This window comes from Hyperolius riggenbachi, chromosome 10, assembly GCF_040937935.1.
Source record: "Hyperolius riggenbachi isolate aHypRig1 chromosome 10, aHypRig1.pri, whole genome shotgun sequence".
NCBI lineage: Eukaryota > Metazoa > Chordata > Amphibia > Anura > Hyperoliidae > Hyperolius > Hyperolius riggenbachi.
Window position 1 is genome coordinate 30,195,509 of NC_090655.1, and position 14,037 is coordinate 30,209,545.

General features: G+C 46.1%; 2 protein-coding genes across 3 annotated transcripts in view; one reads left to right on the top strand and one right to left on the bottom strand.

Annotated features, from left to right (window-relative positions):
* RGS10 (regulator of G protein signaling 10) overlaps positions 1 to 7,222 on the top strand; it is a 44,445-nt gene extending 37,223 nt beyond the window's left edge. Inside the window, exon 5 of the mRNA XM_068255307.1 lies at positions 1,506 to 7,222. Within this exon, the coding sequence (XP_068111408.1) occupies positions 1,506 to 1,649 (144 nt within the window). The 3' untranslated portion in view covers positions 1,650 to 7,222. The remainder of the gene's footprint in view (positions 1 to 1,505) is intronic.
* Positions 7,223 to 11,687: 4,465 nt separating this feature from the next.
* Positions 11,688 to 14,037, bottom strand: part of GRK5 (G protein-coupled receptor kinase 5) — a 62,153-nt gene continuing 59,803 nt past the window's right edge. For both annotated transcript variants that reach the window (XM_068258861.1, XM_068258862.1), the window contains one exon: positions 11,688 to 12,259. In XM_068258861.1, coding sequence (XP_068114962.1) covers positions 12,161 to 12,259 — 99 coding nt within the window. In that variant the 3' untranslated portion in view covers positions 11,688 to 12,160. The remainder of the gene's footprint in view (positions 12,260 to 14,037) is intronic.

Consider the following 14,037-nt stretch of genomic DNA (forward strand, 5'->3'; position numbering starts at 1 on the left):
GTACCGCGCTGCTGCTGATCGCAGCGCTGTACATGTTAATTAGACGGTGGTTTCGCCATCTAACAATCGCTCACAGCCTGCTCGTGATCTCCTGCATAACAGAGCCCCAAGACTTTACACCGATCGGCGTTAGGCGGTCCTGGAGCTGCTGCCGCGGCCACACCCATCGGTGTGACGCGGTCGGCAAGTAGTTAACCAAGGACTGAACTTCCTCCCAATCAGTAGCTGATACCCCCTTTCCCATTAGAAATCTATTCCTTTTCTCAAACAGATCATCAGAGAGATCTGTATGGCTGATATTGTGGTGAGACCCCTCCCACAGTGTGATGTCATTATCAAGGTCCTGCCAGTTTCCTATCTGTGAACCTTGTGGCATTGTGGGAAAGAACGGCTGTTCCCACCTGCCAAGCAAGCATTATCTCCCTCTGTGAATAGAACTCTCAGCAACGAACATTCCGTACAGATCACCTGGCAGAACTCCACCAGTGATACATTTCAGAATGTCAATTAGGGGAGGAAAGATTTTACAATGGGAAAACACTGACTTAATAACCTATAAATTAATTTAGTAAAAAAAAAACAATTTTATTCATGATGTTATTTTCATTACAGTTCCTCTTTAAGGAATCCGATTTTTTTTTTCACATGACAAAAACATCCTGGTAGCCAGTTTGACATCCTCTCTAGTTTGTGGAGTGTTACTGAAAGTGTGTACACATGCACAATTACGGTCATTAGCAGGCATCGGAATTTGATTCCCTGGGCCACAGTTTAGGGCCGATTTCTGTACAGACAGGCTAGTGACACATTCTTTTGCCATGGATGGGGTAAGAGAGTGATAATTTCAAACTTGTCAAAAAATGCCTTTAAAACCACTGGCAAGCAAGGAAATGCTCAAAATAATTTTGATAGTCCTTTTTAACTACTTTTTGACTTTCAAAATGATGAAAAGTTATGAAAATGTATCTCCTAGGTCTAGGAGAAAACTCAGGAGAAAAAGTGAATTGCATATGAGCCCAGGTGTGTTGAGTCCACTAAGGTTGGCCTGCTCTCGCTTGAGATCATCTGCAAGTCCAGATATCTCAGCAATGTGTCACGGAGGATTGGCACTGGCTAAAGTCAAATTTTCTGACAGGAAGAGGCAGGCTTGCTGTGATATGCCCTCCGATCACCCTCCCCTACTCCCCTCTTCCTCGCCCCATTCCCTCCCCTTAAAAGGAGGAAATGGGAGGGTGATAGGAAAGAAAATTGTGGCAAGCCTGCCTCTTCCTGTCTGAAAATTTGACTTTAGCCAAAAGTCCAATTTTTCAAGGAGTGATTGCGGGGACTAGGGGGAATAAGGAGAGTAACGGATAAAGCACAGAGTTATGTAGATCCAGCATGAGCATTCCTCTGTACTTACCTTAGGTAGCTCTGCCTGGGGTCGGGTATCCTTTAAGTGTGAAGTTGTGTAGGTGTATGACATGTTTATATACATTCATTTCCTTTTTTTAATACCTTCCTAGATATTTAACCTCATGAAATATGACAGCTACAGTCGTTTTCTGAAGTCGGAAAAATTCCAGAATATGCAATCATCGGAGGAGAATTTATCTGCCAGACAGGGAGAGTCGGCACCAAAACGAGCGTCGAGAATCTACAACACATGACTGACGAGCAAGACGAAGTCTCACAAAGAACTTGCCACGCCACGGACACCATTGGGGGATATTGACCGTACTCGCAGTCCACTCAAGGCATGGAGCCCTGCAGCCAACGTAGTCTATCTCTTTGGAGTCCATCTCTTTGTCGTCCATAGAGCACCTGATGGGTATGAAGTGACTGTTGTCCCTGGAAACAATGTATTAAGCACCTGGAGAGGACTGGCCTTGATTTTGATCATCTCTATCGAGGCATATTGGTCCATGTCACAAGCTGTGGTCAGTTCACAGCAGCTCCTCAACTTTCTCTTTTGCGTCTTCTGAACACTTCCCCTTTTTATGATTTGCTTGTATTAGTGCAATAGATGAGGTATTTTAACGTTACTAATTCACTTCTAATTTTCTTCATTCCCTCTTCAGATAAGCAAGTCGGCCATTGCTTGACTCTTTTTGTTACAATGACCTCTCCACATTCTTACCCGCAAAGTCCTTTTATGCACAAAACTTATCTCATGCATAAATAACTTCTAAGCACTTTGCAAGCCGTATAAGCTTTCCAAATATGTTGTTCCTTATTAACTTAAAGAGAATCTGTACTGTAACATATTTACAGCAAAAAGCATACCATTCTATTCACTATGTTCTCCTGGGCCCCTCTGTGCTGTTTCTGCCACTCTCTGCTGCAAACCTGGCTTGTAATTAACAGTTTTAGGCAGTGTTTACAAACAAACTAACCAGCTTCTGATAGGCTCACATAAGCAGAGTGTGTGAGTCATACAGAGCCTGCAGGGGGCCTGGAGGGGGGGTGTATAGCTTCTACCAATCACAAGCAGCCCTGCACATTCCACACATTCCAGCTTTAGCCGGACTGTGCTGACAGAAGGAAACAGATTAGATCATATAACAGAGATAACACAGCCACTGTGCAATTAGAAAAGGCTGCAGTAAGCCAGAGCACATTAGGACAGGCAAAGGAACTTATAGCATAGAAGAACTAAGGCTGAAAAGTTTGTTACAGAGTCTCTTTAAAACAGAGCTGTCATGCTCCGAGCAATACATTTTCTTACTTTACAGACTGTGTTTTAGTGTTTCACTTTACATATAGTCTGCTATTTGTAGGCGGAGCTGTACGTAAAAGACCACTATCACGAAAAATTTAAAATGCATAAATAAAAAGTATATTCCTTACCAGAGTAAATGTGCTATACACTACTTTTCTCATATGTTGCAGTGACTTACAATAGGTAGTAGAAATCTGATCGAACTGACAGGTTTTGGACTAACCCATCTTCTCATGGAGGATTCTCTGGGTTTTCTTTATTTTCAAAAGCACTTAAAGGGCCTCTGTCGCAAAAATCTTAAAATGTAAAATACATGTAAACCGAAACAAATAAGAAGTATGTTTCTTCCGGAGTTAAATGAGCCATATATTACTTTTCTCCTATGTTGATGTCACTTACAGTAAGTAGTAGAAATCTGACATTACCGACAGATTTTGGACTAGCCCATCTTCACATAGGGGGTTCTCAGGGTTTTCTTTATTTTTAAATGCACTTAGTCAATGGCAATTGCTCCGTCCATCTGCCAAAAAAAGTGTACAGCGAGCAGGGAGGCTGGCCAGCATCTTTGTATTAATCTTTTTCAGGGAATACCTTTATAAAGAATAAAGGCCATGCTGAGAATGCCCCATGAAGAAATGGACTAACCCAACAGCTGTCAGTAATGTCAGATTTCTACTACCTACTGTAAGTGACAGCAACATAGGAGAAAAGTCATTTATGGCTTATTTTACTCTGGAAGAAATTAACTTTTTACTTGTGTTTTTAAATTTGAAGATTTTCACGACAGTTCCTCTTTAATGACCAGCATTTGCTTAGCCCAACTGCCACAATAGTGTGCAAACAGGTAGGCGGGGCAGTCTGCCTCTTTGAATAGATCCTTTTCATGGAGTGCTCTTGTAAAGGATACATGAAATACTGAAAATCCCCCATGAGGAGATTGACTAGTCCAAAACCTGTCAGTTCCATCAGATTTCTGTTAACTACTGTAAGTGACAGCGACATGGGAGATATGTAATTTATATCTCATTTTACTCTGGAATAGACATACTTCTTATCTGTATGTATTTACATGCATTTCAAATTGTAGGATTTTTGCAGTGCCGTCCTGTAAGGGTTGCCTTGCTCTAAGCACCTTTGCATAACTTCCAAGTTTTTGAGATGAGAACTTTCAGAGGCTGTAGGCAGCTTGTTGGTTGAAATGTTTATATTGTCTGTACGAGGCTTTAATAGTACCCGCCTATGAATATAGTGTTAAGATACTGCCAGAAAGACAGTCAGGATGGTAAAGGGTTTAGGGGGAAGTCGGGGTCAGCACAGAGTAAGGACAGTACAGGGTTAATGTGCCACGTGGTGTAAAAATAGCAGAGAATTAAGCGTGCCAGGCACTCCGCTCATATTCAGAACAATCAGCAGGAGACAATGCTGTACATAAACTCCCTGCCAACGTCAAAGCCAGCTCTGATATCACCCTCAGTGTGATGCAACTTCCTGTAAAAGGCTAATGTAGGAACTTCTGAACTTCTGTTTTGGGAAACTGTAGTGAAGGCTACGGCACTCTCCCTGCTTTGCGCTCTGCACATCAACATTAACATCCCCAACCCCCACCTTACTCTGCCTCTGGGTTTTAGTTTTAGTACAAATGTCTATTTCCTGCAGGGAAATGGCCCAAACTTAGGGTACATGTACAACAAGTCTAACTTCTGTGATGGAAAAACCCTTTAGAACAGTGGTCCTCAAACTAAGGCCCGCGGGCTGAATGTGGCCCCCTGAGGCTTTTTTACCGGCCCCCCACACACAAAATGTATTACTTATAGATGTGGTCAGCTACATCTTTAAATATTGGTGGTCCGCATATAGAATAGAAGTGCTGCCACCACCCATCCACATGGAAGCCAGAAAGCAGTAATTCGCTGGTTTCCAACCAAATTTTACATCAGGTGACACCAGGGCCGGGCCGAGGCATAGGCTGGAGAGGCTCCAGCCTCAGGGTGCAGTGTAGGAGGGGGCGCACAATTCATTCAGCTGTCATTCCTAATTGTGTTTAAAGCAGAAAGAAATAAGAAAAGGGGATACATGGCAGTGACTGCAAGCCAGATAACTAGATATTAAGGTGTTGGGGAGGTTGTGGGCCCTGTGGCGCCTCTTAGTCTAATAGCAATCAGTGTGTGATGGCTGGGGTGGCAGGGATGGAGGGGCGCACTTTGGTGTCTCAGCCTTGGGTGCTGGAGGACCTTGTCCCGGCTCTGGGTGACACTGCTGTCCAATTGGACTGCAGTGCAGGTTGTCACCTGGGTATGCTTCACTGTCTGGCTCACAAAGACTTCTACATCATTTTATGTATACTCCGGCCCCCCAGCAGTTTGAAGTATGTTGACCCGGCCCTCAACCCAAAACGTTTGGGGACCTCTGCTTTAGAACTTTTCTGATGGTAAATGGGTGTGTCTACAGATGAACTGCACAGGCTCTGCAGAGGGGCCGTCCAATCGCAAAACAGAGTATGTTGTCATGGCAGCACTTATACTCCCTGCATCCTCTGCCATGCTTGGAGACACATACTGTAGCTTTCAAGGTAATTTCATTTTTTAAGAATTAATTACAGAATAGCTTGTGTAAAACTGTAACATAGTATAAGACATTTTCAAAGGTCTTACTTTTTCTTTAAAGTACCGCTGAATCCAGGTAAAATCTATGAAATAAAGCCCATGGTGGGCTAGATTAGCGTTACAGAAGTGGCCTGGCCCTGCTCGTTGCCGTTGGGTTTATGTGGTGCACCAGTGCATGAAACGCACGTCAGGCTCTTTTAAAGATGTCAATCAAGCTGTGATCTAATTTGCTGATGTTTTTAAAGCCGACCTGAACTCAGAACTTCCTTTCTGCTCTAAAAGATTTGCGATAGCATAATAACCTTTAAACAAAAAAAATTTTTCTTTGTTACAGCTGATACAAATCCTAAAATAAATCTGTACGGTTACTACTTCCTGATTCATGGAATCAGGCATATTATTAACCTCCTGTGCTTTCAAATTTAACCCATCTGCCTTATCTGCGGTGGCAGTCATGTGACCCAGGGGAGAGATCAGATTACAAATTGTGATTAGACATAAATGAGGGGGAGTTAAACAAGCTAAGCTATCTAAATACATACAGGGTGCATTTCTCTGTATTTCTTTAGTACTGTGCAAAACTTCAGGTCCACTTTAACCACCCTGGCGTTACATTTATTGCAGCCGCGGGTGGCTTTTTTTTTTTTTTTTTAAATGTGTTTGTTTGTGTAGCTAGCACTAAGCCAGCTACACTTTCCCCCCAAGTCCCCCAGCACTGTTTATCCCCCCCGATCGCCGCTGGCAATATTTACCTGGCTGCGATCCCGTGAGAGCCGCAACTTCTCCATCCTTGCTACGGCGACGATCAGGCATGACGTCTGACGTCATCGACATCATGCGCAGTTTCGATCGCCGCCATAGCGACCCCTGGAGGCTATGGAGAGGCTGCGCCGGTGCGGGCTCTGGGGGGGGGGGTATGAATTCGGCGGCGATCAGGGGGGATCAGAGCAGGCTGGCGGCGATTGGGGGGGTGATGTAGCTAGCCAAGTGCTAGCTACACCTCCCACAGGAAATTGTATTCAAAAAGACCCTCCAGGGGCTGAGCAATCCACCGCGGCGGTAATGGACGAGCTGAGCTTGTTTACGTTTTTACCTTTATACTGAATAAAAGTTACACTTTATAATTAAATACACTCATGACCAGATTTACATCACAGTAGCCTACACTTCGTCCCCCATGAACCTACAAACCCCCGCCGAACCACACAGCAAGTGGGCTGGCTCAGCTGTTACTTCTCCAGTACTTACCTTGCCTGTTATAGGTAGCTACAGGTGTCTCTTAGCATTAAGTAGCCAGAGGTACCCTCAGTAATAAGTAGCTAGAGGTGCCACCGACTGAAGGGAGATCTCATCAGTGGAATGCCGAGAGCAGGATGAGTAACCTCTCATTTATATCTGCTCGGGATTCTGCATAGGGCAGGAGGGAGGGAAGCACTAGGGGAGGGGAGTAAGCCGCATTTCCATCATCAGGCGCCTATAGGCACGTGCCTACACTGCCTTATGGTAAAGTCAGCCCTGAATACACTTCTGACTCCAACAACTCAATTTTCTATGTCATGTATAACTAAATTCTTAAATATGCTAAGATCAGAATTTATTATGAGTAACGATCAGTGAGATGCTGATTGTATGAGTTGATGCAAATTGCATGCAGATTGGAAATGGGCCAGTCCAAATGGGCAGCAACAGAATTTAATCTGCACAGTACAAATCTGCATACAATTTGCAATGAGCCATAAAAATGAGCATCCCGTTGATGATCTCCAGCTGAGGTCCCTCAAGCACAGTGGCGAGAGAAGCCGAGAAGCACGTCGCAGAAGCATCAGGAATGTAAATACTTCTCCCGAGTTTATAAATGAGATGTTTGTTGAAATGCTGTAAATGTCTAAAGCGAATAAAATATGTTTTCATAATGAAATGGTTAAAGAAGTCTGATTCACTGAGAAACTGTTGGATAGGACCGAATTCTGGTCATCCTGCCAGAGAGAGAATTTCTAATGGCGAGCCAATCGGATACAATTAAATACCGATTGCTTCTTCTGCTTCCTAAACTTCAGCTCTTGTGGCAGAGAATCTGAGCCCTTAGTCGGGATGATGACACACTCCTACCTCTGTCAATCATGGCTGTTTATAATGGACTAATCAAAGTTAAAGGTGTGTAGCAGGCTTAACTCCAGACACCACAGTACCACTATATTCCCTCAACTTAAACTTAGGCAGATAAGAAGTCAAAAAATCACCCACAAACAAAACTTACCTCCACCTGAGCCACTTCAGGCAAAAATCTAGCGTTTGTACAGGTGCCCTCCAACGTCGTCTAAAGATACGGCATGCCACATCTTTAGCAACCTCTGACTCCAAGAGTGATCGGAGGCGCCCTACACTCTTGATTGCAAGGGTGGTCCCAATCATTCTCCTCAGTCATGGTCCATTGACCATCTAGCATGCCTACAAGTAGAGATGGGTCGAACGGTTCCAGGCGAACTTTGGGTGGTTCGCGTTCGTCAGCAAAGGCAAACTTTTGCGGAAGTTTTATTCGCCCCCATAATGCTCCATTACGGTCAACTTTGACCCTCTACATCACAGTCAGCAGGCACATTGTCGCCAATCAGACTACACTCACTGCTGGAGCCCCACCCCCCTTATAAAAGGCAAGGTTCTCTGGCCGCTTTACTCACTCGTCTGCCTACAGTAATTAGTGAAGGGATAGTTGCTGACAGACTCTGCTAGGGAAAGCTTAATTAGGCTCTTGTAGGCTTGTTAGCTTGCTCCTGGCTGATTGTTATTCCTTATATAGCACCCCACAACGGCTCCCCTCCTTCCCGAAAGTTTGTGCAAACCGAACTTTCGCGGTAGGTTCGCGAACCGAAAATCGGAGGTTCGGCCCATCTCTACCTACAAGGTTTTACAGCATAACAGGTAGAGCTGGGACAAAGTCTTCCAGCACCCAAGGCTGACACACCAAAGTGCGCCCCTCCATCACTCCCACCCCAGCCTTCACACACTGACTGCTATTAGACTAAGAGGCGCCCCAGGGTCCCCAACACCATAATCTCTAGTTATCTGGCTTGCAGTCACTGCCATGTATCCCCTTTTCTTATTTCAACTGCTTCAAACACAATAGGGGAATGATAGCTGAGTGAGTTGTGCGCCCCTCCTACACTGCGCCCTGAGGCTGGAGCCTCTCTCGCCTCTGCCCAGCCCTGATAACAGGACACTAAACATGGCTAAACATGACAGATTCTACACATATGGGAGGGGGGGGGGGCTGCACAAGACTGACAGAATGAAACATTCTCCAGGTTGTCATCAGACAAGACACAGAACATTTATATTGTGCTTTTCTCATAGCGGACCATAAAGTTCCAGAGCTGCAGCCACTAGGGGGTGCTCTATACAGGCAGCAGCAGTGTTAGGGAGTCTCCTCTGGCTTGCTTAAGGTACAGGAAGAGCTGAGATTCAAACCCAGGTCTCCTGTGTCAGAGGCTGAGCCATAAACCAGTACACTATACAGCCACTGCACTACGAAAGGCAGCCAGTTCTTTATGCTGTACTTCGGCGTCCAGTTTTCTAATAATCGTATTTTATCAATGAGCCAAAATTCGGATTAGAAGTCCTCCCAAAAAATAGACACAAACAGTGGAAAAACTATAAACTATGAACTTTTCCAAGCAGCGTACTACAACGCGCTATCGCTACTGGGAGCACTCTGTCCAGGCGCATGGCGTCACACGTATGCGCGGAGCGCTGCTGGCCGTGGCTGTGTGCTGTAGTACGCGTGCAGCCCGGCCAGCGACGGCGCACTGAAGCCTAACCAAGACAGAGGGCAATTACAGGTACCGGAGGGGGTAGAAAGTAGTACGGTGGGAGCAGTAAGCATCAGGCCAGCTCACCATACATGCCTGCTCCACCTGTGCCTCATCTTCATTTGGGCTCTGGTATCCTTTATACAGCAAAGAAACTGTGAAAGACAACTTTGCTACTAATGCTCTCTTTCTTAGCTGTACTACACACTGCAATTCATTATCCCAGTGTTATTTTCTTTTTTTTTTTGCTTCATTGTCACTTTAACCTAAAACTCTCTTTGAAGTCGACGCTCTCCTGCAGTGCCTGTCAGAGAGCGCTCTGAGACTCAGACAGGAAGCTGCCTTGTGGCGAGGTAACCAGGAAGTGAGGCGGCTGGGAAATGTTACAGTCAGTGTCACTGGCCACAAGACAGGAAGTAGTGCAGAAGTTTGATGCACGTTTCGTGTGAATACACAGGGCTTCTTTGTTACATACTGTGTGATGGTTTTAGTTTCAAAATGACGACCAGCATCAAGTTTATCTCAAGCCTTTACAGCAGCTTAATAAGCCTTTTCCGGCTGACGCAAGCCCTGATCTGCGAGATAACTAAAAATATCACGGCTGATCAGAGAGAAGACAAAGTAATTCCTGTTTTGGGTTTACATCAGTCATTTCAGCATCTCTCTGACTCTGTATCTCATTAGCTAACACCAGTTGTGGACTAATACATGACATGGCAGTGATGACTATTTCGTCAGTCACTGGTGGGCTCAAGTGACCTGGCTGACCATAATCAGGTTTAGCCTTTTTCTTTTGGTCATTTTGTAGCCTAGAATGATTCCAAGGATGTCACCCTCTATGTTTGACACTGAAGATGTTTATCGCTTTCCCTATACACCTCCATAGCGTTGAGGATCGCTAACGATTCCACTCACCCAGACCACTGCTACTTCAGTAGACCCCCTATCAGGTCGTAGGTTTCAGGCCATCTACACAAAGACCTCAAGGCACAGGAACTCTTTTTTCCCCCTCTGCTGTCAACTCTCTCCACATCCTCCTACATCTAGTCACCCCCTTCTGCTTTAGATGGACGGTCTAGACCAGGGGTCTCAAACTCAATTTACCTGGGGGGCCGCAGGAGGCAAAGTCAGGATGAGGCTGGGCCGCATAAGGAATTTCACAATCGTGACGCATCGCCGCCTCTGCCCGCCCCTCTCACTCTTCCTTCACAGAGAGGGGCGGGGAGAGGCGGCGATCCGTGCGTCGATTGACGTCAGGAGGGGCAGAGCTGAAGCTGAAAGCTCTGCCCCTTCCAGGAAATGCCGGTGGATTGCCCCCCAGGAGATTTGGGGGCTCTGCAGCCCTCGTTTAGCGGCGGGGATGCGGCGGATTACTTGGGAGCACTAAAGCGAACTAGAAAGAAGCTTTTGCCGGCGAGGGCCACAAAATATTGTATCGAGGGCCGCAAACGGCACGCGAGCCGCGAGTTTGAGACCCCTGGTCTAGACGAACTCTGCTTTTATGCACCTTATTGTTTGCTGGGTTTTTTTTTTGTTTTTTTTTGCTGTACTCTTATTTGCTATTTGCTGTTTTTACTGTACTTTTATTATTTATTTTTCATTCATCTTTTTCTCTACTCTGATCTGAGCTACACATGTGCCAAAACCAATTTCTGGGCATGACCCTGTCGTGCTTGGCCAATAAAATGATTCCGATTCTCATAAAATAACCTCTGAGGCCTAGTGCACACCAGAGCGGTTCCGTTGCGTTTTTAGGAACGCTTGCGGCTGAGGAAACGCTTGGGTAATGTATTTCAATGGGCTGGTGCACACCAGAGCGGGTCGATTTTAGCAGAAACGCAAACTCCCGGGCTGCAGCATTTTTGGGATTTCGGAGGCATTTCTACCTCCAATGTTAAGTATAGGAAAAACGCTAAACGCTTGATAAAACGCCAGATCAAAGCGGTTTTCCAGGCGTTTTTGTTACAGTAGCTGTTCAGTAACCGCTTTACTGTAACAATATCTGTAATCTGCTACACAGAAACGTTCCAAAAACGCTACACAAAACCGCAAAATGCTTCATAATAATAAGAAAAAACGCTTCAAAGTCCGCTAGCGTTTTGCGGATCTGCTAGCAGTTTTTGGTGTGCACTAGGCCTTTCTTGTAGTCTGAGATCAGGACACAGGACAGTTGGAACTGTGTCTCACGCTCTGTCACCTCCTTTCAACCAAAAAGATGGCTGCTCTCATGAAATCACAAACATTTGCTTGTTCTTTTAAAACAGAGTGGGTAAGAGATTATATAGTATCTATATATTTTAATAAAACATAACTAATGTAACTTAGTAGGTTTGTTTAGGCTTGTTAAGTTCCTCTTTAAGAGTGACCAGAAAACAAAATATATACATGTGGAACACAATTGTAACAGTTTACACTGTTGTGAATAGGGATTCATGATTTAATTTCTGCAAAAATTTAAATACAGGCATGTTCCTAGAACACAATTGTGGCATAAATTACACCCCGTAAGCGAATTTTCCAACTTTGGAAAACTAACGATACAAATGTTTTAAACACAAGAGACACGCAGAGAAATCCTTAAAAATAAAACACTTCTTTTTTTTTTATTTCTTGAAAATAAAGATATAGAATAGACCTGTGTACGTGGAGGCCGCAGCACCGCCCCTTTGCTCCTGTCATTTGTGGGTGTGGTTTCAGTCCTGTTCTTCTGTAGGATGCTGTTTTTTTTGTTACCTTGTTACATGCAATGTCCTATTGCAGAGTCATGTGATCGTGGGAGGTATCGTAATTCTTGTCACACGCCAGTCATAAAAGGAGGGGCTTGTGCCCCCCTCACCTGAGCGAACCTTCCGCTTGTGAGGCTGTACTGTGAGAAGAGGTAATGCACTCCCCTCTTTCAGTCCCGCCATGTACAGACTTCCCCCAGTGGAAGCTGCCTCAGAGGCCTCTGAGCCTCCTCTCTGTCTCTCTGTTTCTCTCTCTCGCTGTCAGTAGCGGAGGAAGGTCACCACTCCTGTTAGGGTTTCTCCGCTGGTGAGAGCACTTCCTCACTAGCCGCTCCCTGTAGAATTGGAAGTGATGTGGTTGGTGCTGACGTGGTTTTTTATGGAGGACTTGGTTTCAGGCAAATTGATGGAGTTGTTTTGGTGCTGAGGAAGAGAAACAAAAAATGTATACATATGACTGACGGATCTGCATCTTATGCTCACCATGCTTAAAAGTGATCCCAAGCAGATAGGACCCTGAAGCTTCCCTCTCTTAAGGCATCTACTGTATTAACCTCCTTGGCGGTAATCCCGAGCTAAGGTCGGGGCGGAAAAACCGCAGCTAACAGCGGTAATCCCGACCTCTACTCGGGGTAGCCGCCGGAGGCTGTGTGCAGAGTATAGCGCGCAGAGGGAGCGTCTCTACATACCTCCCAGGGGATCCCGACGTCGGACACCATTCTTCCTCTCCTCCGGGGCTGTGCTTCCTCCTGGTGAGATCGACGGCTGTTGTTATGAGGACAGCCGGCAACCTCACTTTAGAGTTGCAGCGCCACCCGAAGGATGGAGGCATAACTGCAGCACTGGAGGCAGGGAGGTGAGTGATTGCTGGGCTGTGCAGATCTCCATGGCAGCATGATTTTTTTCCAGGTTTTAGGGTCTGAAAGGGTGCAAAAAAAATGTAGACCCTAAAATCCGGAAAGAATCATACCGCCAAGGGGGTTAAGGCTCTCTTCTCTGATCTCAACACAGAGTAGGGACACCAAGAGCCAAATACAGTGTAGTATGTACTGGAAGATGAAATGAAGTATGATAGAGTAGTAAGCTATACTCACAAAGCAGGGTTACCTCAAAGGCAACCACTGTATAGGCAGGTGGGGAGATGAGACCTGACCCCACTCAGGATTAGGAAGTCGCTCTCTGTAGATGAGGAAAAAAGGGGGCAACACCCCTCCACCAGGGATGGACTTAATATAGCGTAGTATGGATACAGAGGCGCCAAAAGGATAAAAGAGTCTAAAACATTTAAAACATAGGGAGGCAGTGGTGGACTTACCTCCTCCAAACAGACACAAAAATTGCCAATGTGTTTGTCAAATACAACAAGTTTATTTACATACTCCGGGGGACAATGCAACGCGTTTCGCAAGTAAGTCCACCACTGCCTCCTCATGTTTTAAACTTTTTTGATTATTTTATCCTTTTGAAACCTCTGTATCCATACTACGCTTCTTTGATCTCAAGCTCCCTGTTGCTGAGCGCGGCCCCCCTCTGCATCGGGGCAGTGTAGTGAAAACAGAGTTCCAATAGATTTCCACATGAAATCTTCGCCTGCCAAATCTTCCCCATGCACTATGTACCCCATCGGGCCCTGGGTGAGTGTTACTGGCTCACTTTTCTGCTGGGGTGCCTCCTCCTTGTCCTGCCTGTACCACCTGACCCTGCCGCCACTGGCGTAACAATAGGGGATGCGACCCCTGCCATCGCGGGGCGGGGGGGCAGGGCCCGCTCAGGGACTTTTGGGGGGCAGGAGGGGTTGCAGCATAAGAGGAGAGCTGTGGCCGCAGATCGGTGGGGAGGGGGGAAATCCCCCCCCCCCCTTCCCTCACATCGGGCTCTCCTCTCAGCGCTCCCCCTCCTGCAATCATTGGTGGTGTTCGTGGCAGCAGCGGCGGTTACGGCAGGATGAATACATTACCTCCTTCTCGCTGGAGGTCTTCCGTTCTCCAAGTGCTTCATTCAACTTCCTGTGTAAACAGGAAGTTGCACTTAGAGAACGGAAGAGCTCCGGCGAGGAGGTAATGAGTCATCCTGCCGCCACCGCCGCTGCTGCCACGAACACCACCAATGATTGCAGGAGGGGGGAGCGCTGAGAGGAGAGCCGAGGTGAGGGGGGGAGGGATTTTCCCTCCTCCCCACCGATCTGCCACACTCTCCTCTTA